Here is a 20,600-nt window from a genome sequence, read left to right on the forward strand (position 1 = left end):
CTGTTTTTCTTTGCTTGACCATGCTAAGGATTCACAAGTGACTATGGGTTTCACAACTATGGTGAATGTCCAAAAGGTCCAAATGTCTTACCAAAAAGCCTTGTGCAGGCAAAGAATGCTTTTGTGGCTTTTGAAGTAACTCTCTCAATATGGGAATTCCACGTAAGCGTTTTGTCAAGACTGACGCCAAGATAGTTCGCTTCTGTCGAGAGTTGAAGTGTTATTCCATTAAGGATCGGACACTTGAGATTTATGTTCCTTCTCCTAGTAAATGCTACAAGTGTTGTTTTGGATGGGTTAATGGAAAGCCCTTTTTCCGTGCACCATTTGTTTATTACTTGCTGCATGCGATCCGAAATGGTTTCGTCATGCCAGCCTAATACATAAACTCCATGTTGTTGTTAATTTTATTATAGTAGAAATTAGTTATTTTGAATATATTTATATTTATTCACCAATAATTACAAACAGTAAATTAAACGAAGTACAGCAAAAATATCTTAAGCCTAAAAGGGACGCTGAAGTTATCCCCCGATTTGCTAAACTACACTTTTTTGTTAATAAAAATTCTTTACTTGGGATTAAATAATTTTTTTTTTTTTGTTTGGTTAAGAAAAATATAGCCGCCAAGTGGCCAAAGTGTGATAACAGATTACTTCATCCAAATGCAAAAATAAGCGAATTCTCCAATGTGGTAATGACTTTTGCACCACCTGTAGCCATTATAAGTATATATTTGTATTTGTGTTTGTATTTGTATTCATATTTGTCATATATTTTACTGTGTATGTGTAAACTCTGATTCATTACATTCTGTTGATTTCTCTATTTTGCACCCATTTACAAACGATTTCAATGAGTAGCACAAAAACACCCAGCGCATTTCCGATTAACCACACATACCAGGCCCCATACAACTGTTGCAAAGTGACCACCGTTACTCGCTCTTCGAATTCGCTACTCGAAGGCGTTCGCATATCAAGCAACACTCTACTCCATTTCTCCCACAAACCCACGTTAGTGTACTGAAGTATAATGTGATTGAAGCGATTTAAAAGCATTGAGTTGCTCGCCATATAGAAGCTCAGCTGCTGCGTGAATACCCTTTCATCCACAACATGAATACGTTTGGTGATGTTAAGATGGTACCGCTTAAAATAATCGAAATATTCGTATGGGGTCAATACAGCAATACGTTGTTGAGGTTGTCCGACCAACTGGAAACTCTCGAAGCGCGTCATATTCAAAATTTTTGCACGCGAGGAAATCACCGGTAAGTCATGTACGGTATCAAGTACACCCTCGGTCATCAGCAGCTGATAGTTCTGACGCAACAAATCGGCAATGGTATTTGGCGGTGGTGGTCCAATGTTGGATTTGATTAGATTGAACAGGAAAGCCTGGTAAGAGCTGCGCAACAGCATCGTCAATATGAGCCAAAGCATTAGGATGTAGCGCGCAAAATTTCGACTTGGCACTTGCTGTTGAGGCAGTGCCACACCCAAGCACACGCTGAACATATTAAATGTGGGCATGTTGTGCTTGGGACCAAATATGAAGGGTCTTGTTGCTGTGCCCAATAAAGTGGCAGTCCGTTTCAGCAAAAATCCAACGATGTAGATGATTAATAGGAGGATCCAAATGTCACTCTTAAAGGGTAGAAATAACTTTTTAAAGGGCGAATAAGGAGCCAAATTCGAGTTGACAATGAAGTTAAAACTACTTAAGAAATAGGGAAAAGTAGGCGTGTACGGATCGCCTTTGGCAGTTGATTTGTAGGGGAATGCGCCAACTATGAAATCGGTTCCGTTTGAAAAGAGCTTGAAGAGTTAAAAATAGTAAAATATCCATTAACGTTCTGAAACATGCGCTTACCTCTCTGAAAACACTTCCCTCCTTGTCCAAAGTACGCGAGGCATCCTTCTTGTCCAGCCAGCGAAATTCCAAAGAGAAATTCATCGTTATGGCCAAATACTCGATGAGCTTTCCTTCAATACCTCCTAGTAAGCCAGCGTCCGAACTGAGGTAAGGCATTTCTTTCCAGGTAGCACAAATCAGCGCACATCCATGTAAGTCCAACAGTTTATTGGGGAAGAAGTTCGTATGTCGCCAGTGTGAATTGGTGAAGCGATTCTGTATAGTTGGCGCCAAACCTTTGCAATGAAACCGATTGAAGGGATGAATGTTGTAGAGTAATGACAAATTCGAGAGCGCATACACCAATACATTGGCATCTATTATGCCCAGATACCAATTGAGTTCAAATATCTCGAAGAGTACATCGTAATAGTGAGCCGAGTCGAAGGTGTGCAAGACGATAAGAAAGTAGCCATTGGCGTGTAGATGGTACTTGGCAAATTCGGCGTATGTAGAACTAAATGAAATAAAAGTAGAAGCAATGACACAATTTTTTTATTTTTTTTTTCGCCTACACCTACTTCAGCGATGCAGCTGAATCCACAAGCAACACATTATAGTGGCGTTCATCATCACCAGGTACCGGCTCACCCATGCCAATGCGTACGGTGCTATCTTTGCCAAGCGCGCTCAGTACCTTCTCCATTATATCGCCGAAAAGCAATTTTCGCTCTGGACGCTGGGCAAAGGCATACAAATTGAATGTATGACGATGACGATATTTTATGAAGCTCGTCCAAACAATTTCCACAATAGCAGCGGAGAGATTTCCCGCAATCTCAACATAGCCCGGACCATCTTGAAAGCCTTTGCGCTCCACAAACATTGCATGGCTATAAATTAGCAAGCAAACAAATGTGGCTACAAACAAGCCCTTGTACGTACCCATTTAAAGCGGTTCTTAAGATTTAGCCTGCGTGAAACCAAAAGCCAGACTACGCAGTGTACTCCCAAATTCCTGGCATTCTATTGAATTTGTGGTGCTACATTTACTGTCTTTGGTTATCTTCCTATAATTTAGCTAATGGCATTTAATGTAACTTAAATGAAATCGTCATAAAACAAAATTAAATCACCGTTACTTCTATACATAGACCACAAATATCAAATGGACGGCAGCCACTGCTGTAAATTTTACGCTTAAATTAATATTAATACCTGTATACCCTGCAGAGAAAATTTGCGCTAATGAAATAAATTTGTGAGAAGCTACTATTTCTGTTTCGTCAATTAGATAGGAACCACTTCGCTACTTATGGCAAAAGAGCATGGCACCGTCTAAATTTTTACAAAATTGGTTAGACCGCCTTATGAGGCGTGATCAGATTGGAAGTACCTTTTCCAATAGAGTTTCTTTGACAGATCACGCGAGACTACTGTCAAACTAAATATATTACATAACTTTTTTTAGTATTCATTTGCATTTCCTCATGGAAAGGCTTACGAAAATCGACGCTCTGTGAAAAGTGTTCATCGCACGCTCAGGCTCGGGCAACTTATGTACACCGACCGTCCTACCGAACGCATTATTCGGTAAACTTTCAGCAAAATTGGGAATAATTTTACATTATTGGATGATGTTCTTGTTGTTGTTATTGAAGTGGTTCAGTATTTCCACTGAAATAATCCTAATTAATGACCAGCACCGTTTTACTACCACTGTCCTGTGTCATGATGTTTTTTTTTTGTTTGTTCTAAGTCAGATCTATATAGTGTATTTAGTCCAAGTATAACAGCAAATTCTTTATCTCGATGTGGGAGATCACATTAATTTGCTGTAAAAAAGGCTTACCGAAGGAGCGAAGTCGTGACCTACTTAGCCCTGGACATTCACATAGGTAGTGGAAAAGACTTTCCCTGGCCTGTAAGGGTTGCAGTGATACGTGAAATGTTTGACCGAGAACTGTTAGGATATTCGTCCTTTGGATTTTGTATGACGGCCATGTGTTTTTTGTTGTAATACATGTAGTTAGTTGCTTCCATCTTCTTTCGGCTAAAGCATGACAGTCTGAAGCAATGGGTGTTTTTATTGTGTTGAGTGGGGTGGAGACTGCCACCGTCTCTGCTATGTCTAGTGTCGAACCTTTTTCAGCTAGCTCATCTGCTATATCATTACTCCGTATGTTTCTATGACCGGGAACTCATATCAGATTAATTTGAAGCCAATAACTAAGCAACTCTAGTTCCTTTCTGCACGGTAAAACTAACTTGGATAAAATGGAGTCGGAGTCTAAGGCCTTAATAGCTGCTTGACTGTCTGAAAAGAGAGCTAAGCTACTCTTGCACCAACTTCCTTCTAGAGTTTTAGTGATTTGCATGCTCCTCTGATCGCTAAAAGTTCTGCCTGGAACACGCTGGCATAGTCATAGGTTGGGTAGTTCCGAATGGAAGCCAGCTCCCACACCACAGTTCATCTTAGAACAGTCAGTGTATATTTCAATGTCGTACGTATCTTCCAATCACCTTCCCATTGTTCCATTCAGCTCTCGGTGGAAAACGTGCCGTAAAGTCTTTCTTGAAGTTAAGGTCGGGGACTGTGTAGTCTGATCTGTTTTTGAGCAGCAGGGGTCCCTGTAGGAGGATCTTGCTGTGACCGTACGACCTTGTTGTCCAGCTTCCTATGGCTCTGAGTCTCACCGCGCTGCAGGTAACAATTGTTTTCATATGTACGTCTAATGGTAATAGATGAGTTAGTGCTCCTGTAGTTAAGATACACGCAATTCTTTGTATCTTGTTCAGCTTGATTTGGTTGCCTTTCTTTTCTGTTGCGGGCCACCAGACTAGTGCCGCATATGTTAATATAGTATTAGCCTTACAATGGCTGTGTAGGGCCAATTGGATAGTTTTGGTTGGAAACCCCATTTTTTACCCAACATTCTCTTACACGTGTAAAGTGCTATATCCGGTTTCTTTGCCCTATACTCTACGTTGGACCTCCAGCTGAGTTTGGGATCTAAGATAACACCTAGGTATTTTGCTTGTTGGGTTAACGTAAGACTAACGCCGTTTAGTTTTGGGGGATTACAGAGCTTCTTCCATAATCTCACTGATTACGGTTGAAAACATTCCTGAAACTAAGAGCACTAGCAATATGTGGCGCCATGAAAACCACGCCATCCATGGCTTTGGACATCATGCTACATCTGCCACCCCTAGATCTCTTCTGCAAATACTCAGCGGCCTGCGCCGCTTTAAGGCTCAAAGCGAGCTCACAATGGAGAACTGTCACACATGGACATTCAACCATTTTAGACTTCTACACGGATGTACCCAGTGACTGTGATTATCACCCTCCCATTCTTTGCTTCGAAGGAAATTTCCTAATGAAAATCCCTTCTAGACTGGAATGGCTTGAAGAAGATCCAACACCCAACACACCCGTTAAGATCTACACGGACGGATCCAAAATGGACACCGGTGTAGGATCAGGGTTATTTTGCGAAGAGCTTTCTATTAGTAGAAATAAACGCCTTATGAAGCCTTAAAATGGTTAGAGATAAACAGAATATCGTCAACAGATATCTGCATTCTATCAGACAGCCAAGCAGCTCTACGAGCCCTGGATGCATTCCAAACAACATCAAGGAGTGTCTTACGTTGTCGCCAATCTCTAAGGCCACAGAGATATACCAGGGAACTGTAGGGCAGACCAACTTGCAAGAGAAGGTACCTGTATAACTTGTAAGCTTCTCATTAACGACGCACTAATCAATTCTGCAAATCAGAGATGGATTAGCGCTAACACCTGAGAAATTGCTAGGCAAACATGGCCAAGGCTAAATTTACGTCTGTCCAAGAGTATTATAAAACTGAGTAGACTTCAAATCAGGACCTTAGTAGGGGCCCTCACAGGACATTGTCTCATAGGAAATCATGCAAGGAGATTAGGCTTATACGCGCATGATTTCTGTCGTAGCTGCAGAAATAAGGAGGATTTGGAAACAATTCAACAAGTTTTTTGCGCATGCCCGGCTCTAGCCAGAAGCAGAAACCGAGTTTTAAAATCCTACTTCTTAACGAATATAGATAATCTATACACTTTAGGTATCAACAACCTTTTATGCTTTGTAAAAAGCTCAGGATGGTTCAATATGGAAAGGGAAATGTAGCCCAGCCCCCGCGGCACACAACGGACCCATTCCGTGGCATCGTTGTCTCTATGTGCGATGCGGCTGCCAAACCTACCTACCTAACCTAAGAACACTATGTCATCCGCGTATGCCACTACTTTAATTCCCTTTCGGTTGAATTTGGTAAGGATATTGTTGACAACTACTAACCACAGCAGAGGGGACGATACTCGTCCGATTCAACTACGTACCGTCCAATATGAAGAGAATATTCCGGCTGTAAATGAGAATTTCGTCGAAGACCTATAAGAATCGATTTGGCGCCGATCTCAACAACTTAGCCTGTCTGATGGCAGTACATGGGCGATTTTACGCAAAGATCTTGGTTTGAAAGGGTACAAAATACAGCTAGTTCAAGGTTTGAAGCCGGCCAATCTTCCAAAGCGTCATAATTTCATTCGTTAGGCTCTTAAAAACTCGCCGAAGATCCGCAACTTAGGACCCGAATTATGTTCAGCGATGAGGCCCATTTTTGGATTAATGGCTACGTCAATAAGCAAATTTGCCGTATTTGGACTGAAGAGGAATCATGGACCCATATTTCTTCAAAGACGAGGCTGGCGCCAATATATCGGTGAATGGGGAACGCTATCGCGATATGATAAACGACCAACAACTTTTTGATGCCGGAAATTGAAGCCTGTGATCTGAACAACATTTGATTCCAACAAACACGTGAAACAATGGATTTACTGCGTCGTCGCTTCAAAAATAATAAAGGTTGCCCAATCAATTTCAGTTTTCGTTATTTTATTTCAATTTAAAACCCGATACCTTGAGGTGCTTACGCTATACTACGCTGCTGAAAGCGTGCCTTTCATCTTAGGTGGCAAGGAGGACTATACTTCTGGATTGAGTACTGCACTGTTGCGCTGCTCCTACAGTGTCGATTGCCCCTATTGTAGACTTTCCGCGTCTAAAGCCATGCCGTCTTGCTGATAGTACTCCGGCATTATCTATAGTTGCGGCCAGTTGAAGCTTAATCAGTCTTTCAAGGAGCTTTACTGCTGTACCGAGCATGCTTAACGGCCGATATGATGATAGGAATTTCGGGTTGCCTTCCCCATTGATTATTAGCCCAAGCTGCTACTTTTTGCAAATTTCCGGGAAACTTCCATTTCTTATACAGATGTTGGACATGTCTAGTAAGACTTTTGATCGCACTTTTGCGATCTCCTTGAGCACTTCTGTGGGCATCCATCTGGACCTGGCGCTTAGTTGTTTTGGAGTTTGATCGCAGCTGACTGGAATTCAATGCAAAAACAATCAAGGATTTTAAGCATATAAGTCTTCTTCATTTTTTATTTAGGATAATATCCTGTTTTATACAACATTTGCTTGAATACTTTGAACAAAAATAACACAACAATAAAAAAAATATTAAGCAAATTTCATCACTTTTAAATTAATAACACAGATAAAAGTTCAGTTTTCCATAGAAGTGGACGTCCAGCTTGAAATTTTGAAATTTGAATAGATTAGGTGGCTCCTAAAACACTCAGGCTAAACAGCCCATGGAATTTAGAACTCTGGAAAGAGGGTAGATAGTCAAGGAAGGAAGGAGAAAAGTATCAGAGAAAGAGATAGGAAAGAATAGAGACAGAGATAGAGATAGTTAGTCATGTGAGAATTTTCCAGATTCTTTGGCAAACTGTACTTATATGGGTTCCAGGACTCTTTGTTGTTCAAGGAAACAAAATTGCCGATGAATTTTCCAAACGGGGATCAGCTGTTCCCCTACAAGGGCCAGAGTCAATAATCGGAATCAGTTCCGCAGGAATCATGAATTAGACATTAGGCATGGTCTGGTCAAGAATGCTGCAAAACTGCAAAGTGTTTTGTGACAAGTACGAACAGAAACTTGGAAGGAAAGACGTTTGGTTGATGGTCGGTTTTATTACAGGACACAACCCATGGGGTCAGCATATGACCACCAGTGGAATCATTGAGGGCCCGATGTGCCTGTCTTGCTAGGAGGAGGCGGATTGCAATGAGCACTTTCTCAGCATTCTTTCCATCTTTTTGGCGGTATTCATGGGGGTCATGTTGCTGTAGGTTTAACAACCATCGCATCTTTAGCTAGGTGATTTTTCGCCAATCTCATTATTTGATTTTTCCACATTTTTCTTCGTTTTCGGGTCCATTTAATGACATCCTGTAACTCGACAATTTCACGTGTGTCTTCATTGGGCATATGATCCCATCGTATATGATATAGCCTGCTGTAGAACGCAACATTTGCATTTCAACTTTGGTAGCAGCACGCTCAATGTTTTTCGTATCCCGTTTCTATGGCATTTGTCACAATGGGCCTGACACATGTTTTATGAATGCGCACTTTCGGTTCGTTACTCATTTTCTTATTTTTCCAAATGACGTCTCTCAGACCGCAAATAAGTCGATTTATTTTATCTTTTTACACCACAAAATAATATCTCTCTGAACCAGCTTTTGTTAAATCGCTGCGTTACGTCGTGAAGTGTGTCATCAAAGTTTGTTCTAACAAAAAAATTAATCCAAATAAGTACAGTCATAGAACATAGACGGTTCTTTGGCAGTCCTATTTCTTGAGATAACTCAGTCAGTAAAATTTAGAGCCAAGAAATAATGATTTCACTCACTGCTAAGGTTGTTGTACCGCCTTCCTGAAAATATGTAGAATTTTTTTTTTCGCTGGAAGCCAACAAGTCGCGAATCATTTGTCGGCAGTGCTCACCTTTGAGCGTTCAGTTTTAGAGGGTTAGACACAAATGATGGCTAGTAAATGTTTCGTGATTTATGGCATATTCAGAAGCAAAGCTTTCGGGGATTTTTCCCTTGCAATTTTCCTTCTTCATATGCTCATTAAGGATCATAAATCTCAAGGTAACGTGGCTGAAAAGATGTCCACACTTTGTAGACATTTTTCAGGTACAAGACTTACATGGTAAATTTTCAGAGCATATATTGAGCATATTTTCAGTCTCTGTTTGATATCAGTAAATTTTCCCACAGGGTTTGCATAAATACTTATATTAGCGCGAACAGATTCGTACATTCGTACGTCAGCAATGCGTCATTTAAATGTATCTTTCTCTTAATAGTTTGAATTTTAGTCGATGAATTAGCTGCTGATAATCTTAACACATTTTGCCATCGATTGCTGGTATTCACCATACGAAAAAAGTATGAGACCAATTAAATTTCTTATATTTTTATTATACGAAATGTGTTCAAAAACTATAGCGAATTTTGTGTTTTTTCATAAATTATTTATTTATCCATTAATACCTATTTTGTCCCCTCCGACCGAACATGGCGCGCTTTTTTCGGTCTTCTAGGTCCTCAGATAATGATATGTCTAGGTCCTCAGCAACTTCTCTAACAGTGATTCGACGATTAGCCAATACCATTTTCTTTACTTCATCAATTTTTTCGTCTGTTGTTGAAGTGCTCAGGCGTCCGGCACGCTTTTCGTCGTTCCCATCTTCTCGGCCTTCTGAGAATATTTTGTACCACCGATAAACGTTGCTTTGGTCCAAAGTAGCTTCTCCGTATAACACAGTCAACATTCGGAATGCATCCGCGCATTTAATTTAGTTTTCACACAAAATTTGATACAGGTTCTTTGACCTATCTTTTCAAATAGATAAACATCGAAGACGAGCCGAAACACGTGCAAGCAAAGCAGCTGTCAACAATTAACTGAACATTCAATATGGCCGAACTCGTAGGCATGAGTGAGAGACATGAATACCAACGTATCGCCACAAAAAAATCGAAATTCGAATATACGTAACCTGCGAAAATTCGAAATTCGCGATACTTTTTGAACACACCTCGTAAGTTTAGGGCTAAAAATAGAATTATAGAATAGTAATTTCTATTTGATCCTCCTTTGATTATAAATTTTTTCAAGTCGTCAAGGGCTTGATTTGATTAAACTTTTCACAATATTTTGATAAATTTTTTATCACCCAACAATATAATCGCACTTCTAAGGGTTTTAGCACTATCAAACTGTCTTACATACTATTTGAAAACCGATTCAGAGAGTATTGCCTATACACTTTCGATTGCGTTTCCAAACTAATTTTGTAAATATTGAGCAAAATATTTCTACAAATTCAATGTCAATTGGGAAGTAGGTAGGTTGATGGCTGTCGCAATGGCACACTTAGACCTTTATGTCCATTGAAATACCACTGGATCTTATCCTTACCCTATGGGTTCCTTTTCAAACCATCCGGTAGCTTTAATAAGCGAGCAAAGCTTTAACACTCACATAAAAGGTGTCTGACTGTTTCCTCTTCTTCTGTATTAAGAAGAATAGAGAGAATATATCTAAATAAATTTGCAGATAATACAAATAGATAAAATTTACAAAAAACAGAAGACGGGTCGACCGGTGTAGGTAAACGCCTGACACAAACCGTGGCAACAACACGCACTATTCCGAGCGTTTATCACCCGCACAAACGCAGCGATTCCAGGACCGCAGCAATGGCACAAATTACCGCAAGGCAATACCAATAAATCCGACGCCGTAATGGATAGCACTTTATAGTACGCACAATCACTTACCAGGGAACGGAAATAAGCGCCAAAAAGTAGGCACAAAAAAAAGCCAAAAAAATTGGGTCCAAGAAAATCTAACACCAAAAAGTAGGCACCAAGAAAATATAACGCCAAAATGTAGGCACCAAAAATATATTTCGTACAAGTTTGCACCAACAAACAAGCGCCAAAAAGTAGGCAGTGTTATTTCTCACTAGAAATTAGCAACCACAAGGAAAAACTCAGGAAAAATAGCTTAAGCGTGTCTAAGATATATATATAATGTATAGCTCTCTTTCTCCTTTTCCTCTACGTTACATCTTTTTTCTCTCTCGCGGAACGAAAATGCTGAAAACGTTGCATGGGCCTGTAATTATACTCTCCATTCTCGCTCGTCCACCGACGCCTAAGAAGTTTCACTTCAGAAAAAACGGTGAAACCTGAAGAAATTTAAATTTTAACATATTTTATTTTAAAACAACATCCAGCTGCATCTTTTGATGGGCCCATTTTTTTACATGCATACATAAGTAAATATGTATACCAGTAGGTATTTGAAAATTTGAAAATAATGATTACAGAGTAAGTAAACTTTTCCATCTCACTGCGATTTAAATTTTGTATATATGTAAGTGAGGATATCATCTTTATATTCCACCACATATTTATTTCGTGTCAAACACTCTGCCAAGAATACCAGAAATGAAATGCCCAACATGCACAATTGGACCTGGAATATTCCCCACAGCTGAGTCAGTGTTAATGGGTGCAATTGGCGCTCTTCTTTAAACTTTTTAATTTTTCCAATACACACCCGCGACCAATATTCGATAATTCCACTATCGCGCAATTTATACAATACACCATTCACCGAATTCAACAGAAACGAATGTTTCGTGTAATGAATAGAAATGGCCTGCACGAAGACGTCATCATCCAAAACATGAAAACGACCAAATTTCTCGTTCTTAGTTATGTAATAGTTCACAAAATCTTTTGGTGTGGCTGCTGCTAAATTTTGCTGCGGATTTTCTTCCAGTACATCAAAAACACCCGTGTCATCTAAATCAAGCACCAACAACTCGATTTCATGATTTCGTACAGCCTTGACTTCGGACAAAGTTTGTGCAGTGGACTTAGTCACCACCAACTTGTAACCGCGTGCCACCATTTGTTCCAGCGTCGACGGTGGGGCAATGGTCTTTTGAGTATTGAAAAAATCGTATAGCAGGGCCTCGTAGGATGAGCGTAAAATGAGTGTAAGCATTAACCACATGACGAATATGTAACGTGCAAAATTGAAGGATGGTATAGGCATTGCTACTTGTTGTAGAAGTGCACTCGTCCAAACCAAAACCATACGTCTAACATTTGAAAAGCCGTACACAAAATGCAGGGCTTGTATGCGTAATCGAGCGAGTATGCAAGCCAAGAATATTGGCAGCAAGTAGAAGAGAATTAAAGAGCACCAAACGTAGACGTCGAATGGATACGTGAGTATTAGATGTGAAGGCCAATGCTCATGCTTCGAGAGCACAGTCAGTACTTGTGTGGTCTGATGAAAGCTGATCGATTGGCTGAGAACAAGAGATCGATCCAACGTGCGGCGAAAACTGCCCAAACTGATGTCGCCTGTCTTCTCAGTCAACTGGAATGAAAGTGAACAAATAGTGATTAATTTAAATTTTTTTATGAGATGCCCATAAAAGTGTACATGCTTAAGAGATAGTTTGAGTGTCTGTAAATTTAAATACATTTACAAATACAAATACAAATTCTTGCAACTAAAGAGCGTATCTATGCAACAGACATTAAAAGCAGTTAACACTTAACTATGTACAGTTAAATATTGCACTGAAAGGCTCAATGGCTTCTCTCTTTCAGAAGGGAGTTAACTCCACTTTGCATGATCATGAGAAAGTTTTATGCTAACAATGATTGATATATGGCAAATTTAAATTTTTACAGTATACTTTCAGCGGCAGTCAAAGTCTAAAAAACAGAGAGATCATTATACACTGCATCAAAAAATTGTAAATATCTATCTGTAATGTATCTTTAGGATTAAACGATTTTTGGTGAAAATTTTTACTCTCGATTAACTCTAACTTTATGAGAATGAAATAGCTTTAACACATTCCGTTAAACGTAGCTCAAATAATTGTGCATACAGCAAATATATATCGCGAAAATCACTTAATGCTTGCTGTTTTAAATAGCGGTAAATATTTTTGTGACATATGTACAGTTCCTAGACCCATACTCGTTTTGTTTAATGCCTTTTTATACTTTTGATCGTAAACACTTCGACATGGAGAGTCAGGCACTAAAAAAGCATTTAGGAGTACCGGTTGATATTAAAAAATTAATTGTAAAGTTAAATCTAGAAGGAAAGAGCTACGGTGAGATATCATCAACTGTTGACAGACCACGTGCTACCATTCAATCCTCGTAAAAACGTTTGAAAAGAATGGAACGTTTATCATGGCAAAAGGGAGAGACGAAAAAATTTTTTTAATCAGTATACGAAGCGAATAATAGACCGAAGTGCTAAAACTGACCCGAAAATTGGAGCAGCTAAGATTGCAGCGAACCTTGAGGAAACTGGGGGACCAGTTGTGAACCCACAAGCTATAAGAAACTTCCTGAAATCTAAAGGTTACAAGGGGTGCGTCTCACGTAGAAAGCCATTTATATCAACGAAGAATGCAAAAAAGCGATTGAAGTACGCGAAAACCTATGTCGATAAGCCAGATGACTTTTGGAACGATGTTATATTTATGGACGAGAGCAAATACAACATATTTGGGTCAGATGGAAGAAGATTTGTATGGAGGAAAGCGAATACTGCTCTCAGAAAGGAAAACCTCACTCCTACCATCAAGCACGGTGGCGGAAATGTAATGGTTTGAGGCACAATGGCGGCTAGCAGTGTTGGAAATCTTGGATTTGTAGAAAGCACTATGGATAGATTTAAATATTTATCTATTCTAAAGGACAATTTAAAGCAGAGCACTGAAAAACTTGGTCTCGGCCCGGATTTCAGGGTGGTGCAAAAAATGACCCCAAGCATAGTTCGGAAGTTATAAGAACTTACTTGCTTTACAATTGTAAATATGTGCTCCCACACCCGCCCCAGCCTCCAGACTTAAATTCGATTGAGCATTTGTGGGATATTTTGGAAAAAAAAATTAGAAAGCACACAATAAAATACAAAGAGCAATTGATGCGAATTATCGAAGAGGAGTGGCAAAATTTTCGCCTGATGAAACCAAGCAGCTGGTATGTTCCATGAAAAGTCGACTGAAGGGTGTAATTGAAACAAATGGATACCAAAGGTCTTATTGAAACCTATACATTTTAAGTAAACTTTAAATTTCATTTACTGTAGGTACAATTTTTTTATGGAAAATTTTGAAGATTGAAGAGAGTAAAAATGTTCACCAAAAATCGTTTAATCCTAAAGGTATTATCACTTTCTTCCGAAAGTCAGTGCTGTATTTATAAATTTTTAATGCAGTGTATAATATTAACAAACAAGGTGGCGCAAAATTAATCACCCTATTGGAGGATTCATATTTTTTGTAAATGACGTCATACGTCAATCATATTTGACAGCTGCAGTACACAAACAAGCAAGCAATGGAGCAAGTAGAGGTCAAAATAAAGATTACCATCAAAAAATCTTTTTTTTTTTAGAAAAAATTATTCAGCACCAAAAATCGATGATTTATATGCGCCACCTTGTATAAAAACGATTGGTTTTAATTCTGGACTACCGATGGTGCATTGTATTTATCCATCAGTCATGAATGCTTGGTGCATAGCCAATGTGACCAACCGTATTTCTTTCAACAGTACAGTTCTTTATTTTGTGTGGTTTTTGACTCGGGTTTTACTCTTTTAAACTATTAGGCGCGCAACTAAGTTCTCGCTGCTGTTTTGATGAAAATACAACTCTATTCTGAAAAAATGGTTACAAGTGAATCATTTTAAGTATTGCCCATCGCTGGCTACTACTTTTTCTCATCTTTCCGGTATATCTCATATACCGTCGCGGTAAAACTGTTCATCTTTTGAGGCTATCCACGGATCAAACCATTTTTTGATGTCTTCATATGAATGGAACTGCTAGTCAGCTAGACCATGTGCCATCGATTTGAACAGGTGATAATCAGACGGCGCAATATCTGGAGAATATGGGGGGGTGGGATAGCATTTCCCATTTCGGTGTTTCCAGGTAGGTTTTAACGGGTTTGGGAACGTGAGGCCGAGCGTTGTTATGCTGTAGAATCACTTTCGCATCCCTCTCCGCGTATTGCGGCCGCTTCTCGCCAACTTGGTCCCATCAAATACATAGCATAACCTTCGCAACGGGAATATTCGGCCGAGGCCACGACGTAGAAGCATGATCGGGCAGTCTCCATGACTTTTTTTCTTTGGATTGCTGTAATGAATCCATTTTTCATCACCCGTCACGATGTGATTAAGAAAACCCTTCCTTTTTACCCTTCCCTTTTACCGTTGTTCACAGGCAAAAAAACGACGTTCAACATCCCTTGGTTTTAACTCAAAGGGAACCGAAGCCCCCTGTTTCTGAATCCTTCCCAAAGCATGCAATCGCTTGGAAATGGATTGGCGGATAACTCTTAATACTGAAGCAAGCTCTTCTTGCGTTTGTCACGGATCTTCATTGAGCAATGCCTCCAATTCAGCTTCTTCGAAGGTTTTCGGCCTTCCTTCACGCGGACGGTCGTTGTTTCACTTAAAACAGCATCTCCATAAACTTTTTGCAGCTCTCGATGCGCTTCAGCCACCGTTTTTTTCGAATGAAAAAGGAAAATCAGCACTTCCCGCAAATGACGATTATTCGGCACAAAAGCAGACATTTTCAGAAAACCAAAAGTATATGATACCAAAACAAAATCACTAATGTGTCGAAACAGTTTGTTTACCATTTGTCTAAGTTGACGTTTAGGTTATGTTAGAATCGACTAGCACACACCGCTGGCGGCATCTATTGACAAACAGCGGGAACTTAGTTGCTCACCTAATATAGACTCTATTTGCTTTCGAAGGCTTATAGTAACAACTTTTTTACGACGTTATGCGAAAGACTTGGCAATCGCCGTAGCCGCGTGGGTTGGTGCGTGAAGGACCAAGGAAGGGCATAAAGCATCAAATGATAGAACCAGTTTTTTCTAACAGCGGTCGCCCCTCGGCAGGCAATGGCCAACCTCCGAGTGTATTTCTACCATGAAAAAGCTCCTCATAAAAAACAATCTGCCGTTCGGAGTCGCCTAAAACTGTGGATCCCTCCATTTATGGAATAACATCACGACACATATCAAAAATTGGAAAGCAGGCAAACAACTAATAAAAGGCTTAAGCGCTCGAAAGGTTTTAAGGACCAATATTCTATGAAAATTGTTTTAGTTATCCACAAGTATTTAAACAGGCCTTGAACAGTTTTAGGTTGCAGCCCTCACTAAAGCATTGATGCTCTACTGAAACTTGATGTTCATCTAAACGAACTGTACACTGCGATTGACTTGAGAGGAATCTCGGAAACCAAAGAAGGTGGTCTCTGACTATTAACTGCAAGGTCTCCAAAGCAATCTGGCCAAAACTAAATCTTAAAAGAACAAAATGTCTGCTTGGATTCAATATATCCACTACCAGCGCCTTTACAGGTGTTATAACGGGTCACTGCACTATTGGCAGCCTAGCCGGTAGAATGGGTGTACCTCGCAATGACTTCTGTAGGAGTTGTGGAGATGAAGAAGAAATTGAGTCGGTACGGAGGTATCGTCTAGCATTTCAAAGAAGCCATGCCAAATATCTTCGCGATTATTTTTTTGAAGGCCTGCGAAATTAGCAATATATCTCACTGGAAAGACTAGTTGCCTTGTTAGAAAGATCTAAATGTGTGTTAAGCAACTTAGTTAGGGGATGGAAATCGTATACAGGGGTCACAATGTGCCTTAGGGCCAACGAGTGTCTTGCCTTAGATAAGCAATCTGACTAACCTAACCTAACTCAACCTACTGAAACTGTGATAGATAACTTGGTGTAATTTTGAAAGAGCGTATTCGACAGCTGAATTCCGTTTTATAATTTGATTTCATGAAAATCCATTTTTTTTTTTCTTTTTTTTTAAAGCGAATCCTACCTGCTGATAGCGAAAATTCTTGTCTTTGTTCCACTTTTTCTTTACTCACAATTTTAATAGCACCCGTCAGCGTCCCGTTTTCCAGCACGAATCCACGCTGCTCATTATGTGGCGGTACAACGTAATCCAAAGAGAAGTTTAAATGAGAAGCCAAAATGTGCAAGATTTTCCCCTCCATGCCGCCAAATTGTAGCTCAGCATCATTATCCTTAGGCAACACTACATAAGGGGGCACATCCCATAAAACCGCCATCAATTTGCATCCATAAAAGTTTTCTGCTTTATCAGGAAACAGTGCCGAAGATCTTAATTGGACGATCGATTCGTCACGATTTAATTGTTGCAGCAAAACGCTTTTGCAATGATGCCTTGAAAATGGAAAATAGGTGTAGAGCTCAATATTGGTGGAATTCACCTCCACGAGCACATCAACATTTATAATATAATAACGCCAGAAGTAGTCGAAAATCTGTTTCAATTCCGTTAGTAAATACGAACGACTGGAAATCGGTTGCAATACGATCAAATAATATTCACTGAAATCATTCTTCTGTGTGTGCCAACCGGGGTCGAGGAGGCTGCAAGTGCAAAAGGTACATATGTAGATATAATATGTGTGTAATTAGACTAAAAAATTACGCAACGTTCGCTTAAACAAATTTAAATCATCGTTTGAAAAACTATTCCGACGCGGTCTCAGTTGCCTTCACTTACACCAATGCTTTATAGGAATCGATCATTAGTACATTGTAGAAGTCGAAATTCTGGGGCTTTCCTTTATCCCCAATCACTTGTATTTCCACCGCCAACTCCGATGTCGATGCCAGCACCGACGTCAATAAATCGCTAAAATAATGCAAAATTCCAACATCGCTTGTCCGCACTGTAACCGACAGCATATCAGTATTTTTACTGAAAAATTCCGCATTGAAATGTAAAATCGCTGTAGTCATAGGCGAGAGGCGTGCTGTATCCCAGGCAAGTATATGGGCTCCCTTCCCACCTTGCACTCGACAACATAGTATCAGGCAGACGACCGCAAATATCGCCACTTTCACGCACCGCATCTCGATTACAAATAAAAAGGGTTATTTGGTTTTTGTAAAAATTACAGAATTAGACATAATACCGTTAGTTCAGTTGCGCAGTATATCTACAATTAAAGTGCAATTAAAAGTATTTAATTATCTTCATAGTAAAGTCATGTACCACGCCCATTATAAAAGGCCTCTGAAGGAGGCGTGTTCTAAGGCAGAAATTAATCATTTGCCGCACTAGCTTTGATTTTAAGTAACCGAAGTCATAGAACACGTGGACATAAAACATCTAATGATAAAGATAATGGATTCCAAATGCATTTTTGGCATAAAAGAGCTTCTCACATAAGCTGGCTGTCCTTCGGAGGTAGGTAAAATTACCCATCACTTTATTTGTGCGACAACAATTGGAGCCCAGGATGTGTGCGTGAATTTATTTATCTATTTGAAGTCAGTCCATGATTCAATAATAAAAGGTTTTGCATTCAAGCCGCTTTCTGGCTTCCACAGAAAAATCGGCTTCTTAATTGATCAACAATGTTTCTCACTCTTCAGTTTTCAGTTATTATAAAGGGTGATTTTTTAAGAGCTATAGGAAAGTTTTTCAAAAAAACACACGTAAAATTCAGAAGAATGCATGAACTTTTTATTTAAATCGATAGTACAGGCCATATAATTTAATGTTTGAAGATTATTTCATGCAAATGTTGACCGCGACTGCGCTTCAAATGATCCATCCGCTTAGTCCAATTTTAGCATACTCTCTCCAATGTTTCGGCCGGTATCTTACATATAAATGCTTTAGTGTTGTCTTCCAATGCGTTAATTGAAGCAGGCTTGTCTGAATAGACAAGAGCTTTAACATAGCCCCACAAAAAATAATCTAAAGGCGTTATATCGCACGAACTGGGTGGCCAATTGACAGGTCCCGAACGTGAAATAAAATGTTCACCGAACTCGCCTCTCAACAAGTCCATTGTTACGCGTGCTGTGTGGCATGTCGCACCGTCTTGCTGAAACCACATGTCATGCAAGTCAAGCTTTTGCATTTTGGGCAAAAAAAAGTTAGATATCATTTCACGGCAGCGGTCACCATTCACAGTTACGTTACGATTCGCAGCATCTTTGGAGAAGTACGATGGTCCAATGATACCTCCAGCCCATAAACCAGACCAAACTGTGACCTTTTCTGGATACATTGGTAGCCCTTGCAATTCTTCTGGCTGTCCTCACTCCAAAATCGACAATTCTGCTTATTTACGTACCCATTGATCCAAAAATTAGCTAAAAATCACCCTTTAGTAGTAATAAAATATAAAAGTACCGTCTTTTTCCGAAAATAACACTGCCTTACTTTCTTTTTTGGTCCAAAATACGCGCTAGGGCTTGTTGCGGGCCAATGGCTTGTGGCAAAAATAAAAGTTTATTTATATATTTTTATTTAATATTAATTTAACACAGAATACAGAAGTTTAAATTTATTCAATTACAGTCATGTCATCTTCTTCTGGAACATCATCATAAATAAAATTCTGAATTATATTCTGATTTTCTTTCAAATCCATTTCCTGTTGAATCATTGGTCCGATTCTATATACTATACTTCTTGTCTAAGTAGCCTGTTTGTAGTGCTTTGGAAACATCACTCATCAGTTATTTTGTCCCATGAATTTTTAACCCAACTCACAACTTCTTGTAAGCCTGGTTTTACAAAATTACCTCGATGATTTCTCACCATTCTGTTTTCAATATATTCATTGATCTCCAATCGCAAATGATCCTTGAATGGTGTTTACTGCAATGTCAAGTGTCTGGAGTCATTCCTGCGGGAATCATTATTTGATCAATCTTCCTTTCAGCAAGAAAGTTTTTCATGTCTTTAGCGCGGTGAGTACTGGCTGAATCCCAAGCTAGGAAACCTCTATTCTGACCCCTCAACAGTGGTGGCAGCATAAAATCAGCCCACTTTGTTATAATTACTTGAGTGCAACAAGAACACATTCTGTGCTTCTATCCTACATTATTGAAAACGCGTTTAAAATGCCTGGAATCCCCATTGTTTGAGGGTCTGGAGGACGTCTCAAAAGCGGATCTCCCGGCTCTGCTTAGATTCGCCAAAAGAGCTGACATCCTACATGATGTCTATCTTCAGTATTCATAAAGGTCGGCCTCCATCTGGTATCGCTAGACACCAAAAGGTTTATGCGTGGCTTATTGCCAACCAAGTTTACTTACTGACATAAATTCCTGAAACTCGTTGAATCTGGTCTTTTATACCTTTAGTGATTAAAAATGGCGATACGTTCTTGCCATCTAGACGAATCGCCAAAATACAGGTAACACGTGCACTCTCGTAACCGGTAGAAGGAACGTGAATTGACGAAAAGGCCTTGTGCGGAACTGCCATCTGAGCTCTTTAGCCTAGGAACACCGCGATCTCATCCATAGCAGTCATGTTGGAGAGTTGGTATTTCGAAAAATCGATGCCATCACTAAAAAGCTTAAACGCAAGTGCACGCTTAATGACTTCATTGTCTTCCAGCTTAAACAATGCTGTTGATCTCCTTAGGGACAGTTCATATCGTTTAAGGAAGTTGTCCAACCAATGTGGCGATGCTTTAAATTCTCCTGTGGATATATGAAATTCAATTGCTGTTTCAAGAGTAAATTTTTGAATATCAGCCATGCGCACAACCGAAGCCATTGCTTTGCTTCCTGCAATCCATTCCCAGATGCAATCTTCCAACTCAGAAAATAACGGCTGCCGACCTGATCCAACTGCGCTTTTATAATAATATAGTAGGCTAT

General features: G+C 39.6%; 1 protein-coding gene across 1 annotated transcript; it reads right to left on the reverse strand.

The window, feature by feature from the left end:
- Positions 1 to 806: 806 nt before the first annotated feature.
- LOC128856465 (uncharacterized) lies at positions 807 to 17,822 on the reverse strand. Its single transcript, XM_054091768.1, has 6 exons — positions 17,470 to 17,822; positions 16,805 to 17,333; positions 11,189 to 12,231; positions 2,439 to 2,750; positions 1,876 to 2,374; positions 807 to 1,820 (listed from the first exon to the last, which is right to left on the reverse strand). The coding sequence occupies exons 1-6, from the start codon at positions 17,820 to 17,822 to the stop codon at positions 807 to 809; spliced, it is 3,750 nt and encodes a 1,249-aa protein (XP_053947743.1).
- Positions 17,823 to 20,600: the final 2,778 nt, after the last annotated feature.

The sequence above is a fragment of the Anastrepha ludens genome, chromosome 3 (genome assembly GCF_028408465.1).
Source record: "Anastrepha ludens isolate Willacy chromosome 3, idAnaLude1.1, whole genome shotgun sequence".
NCBI classification, from domain to species: domain Eukaryota; kingdom Metazoa; phylum Arthropoda; class Insecta; order Diptera; family Tephritidae; genus Anastrepha; species Anastrepha ludens.

Excerpts from the sequence above, each read along its gene's own strand:
- LOC128856465 (XM_054091768.1), bottom strand. The coding sequence starts at position 17,822 with ATGCGGTGCGTGAAAGTGGCGATATTTGCGGTCGTCTGCCTGATACTA. Across the intron at positions 2,751-11,188 it reads TATACAAAATTTAAATCGCA|CCATGCAATGTTTGTGGAGC; the intron begins GTGAGATGGAAA and ends GCTAATTTATAG. Across the intron at positions 2,375-2,438 it reads GATTCAGCTGCATCGCTGAA|TTCTACATACGCCGAATTTG; the intron begins GTAGGTGTAGGC and ends TATTTCATTTAG.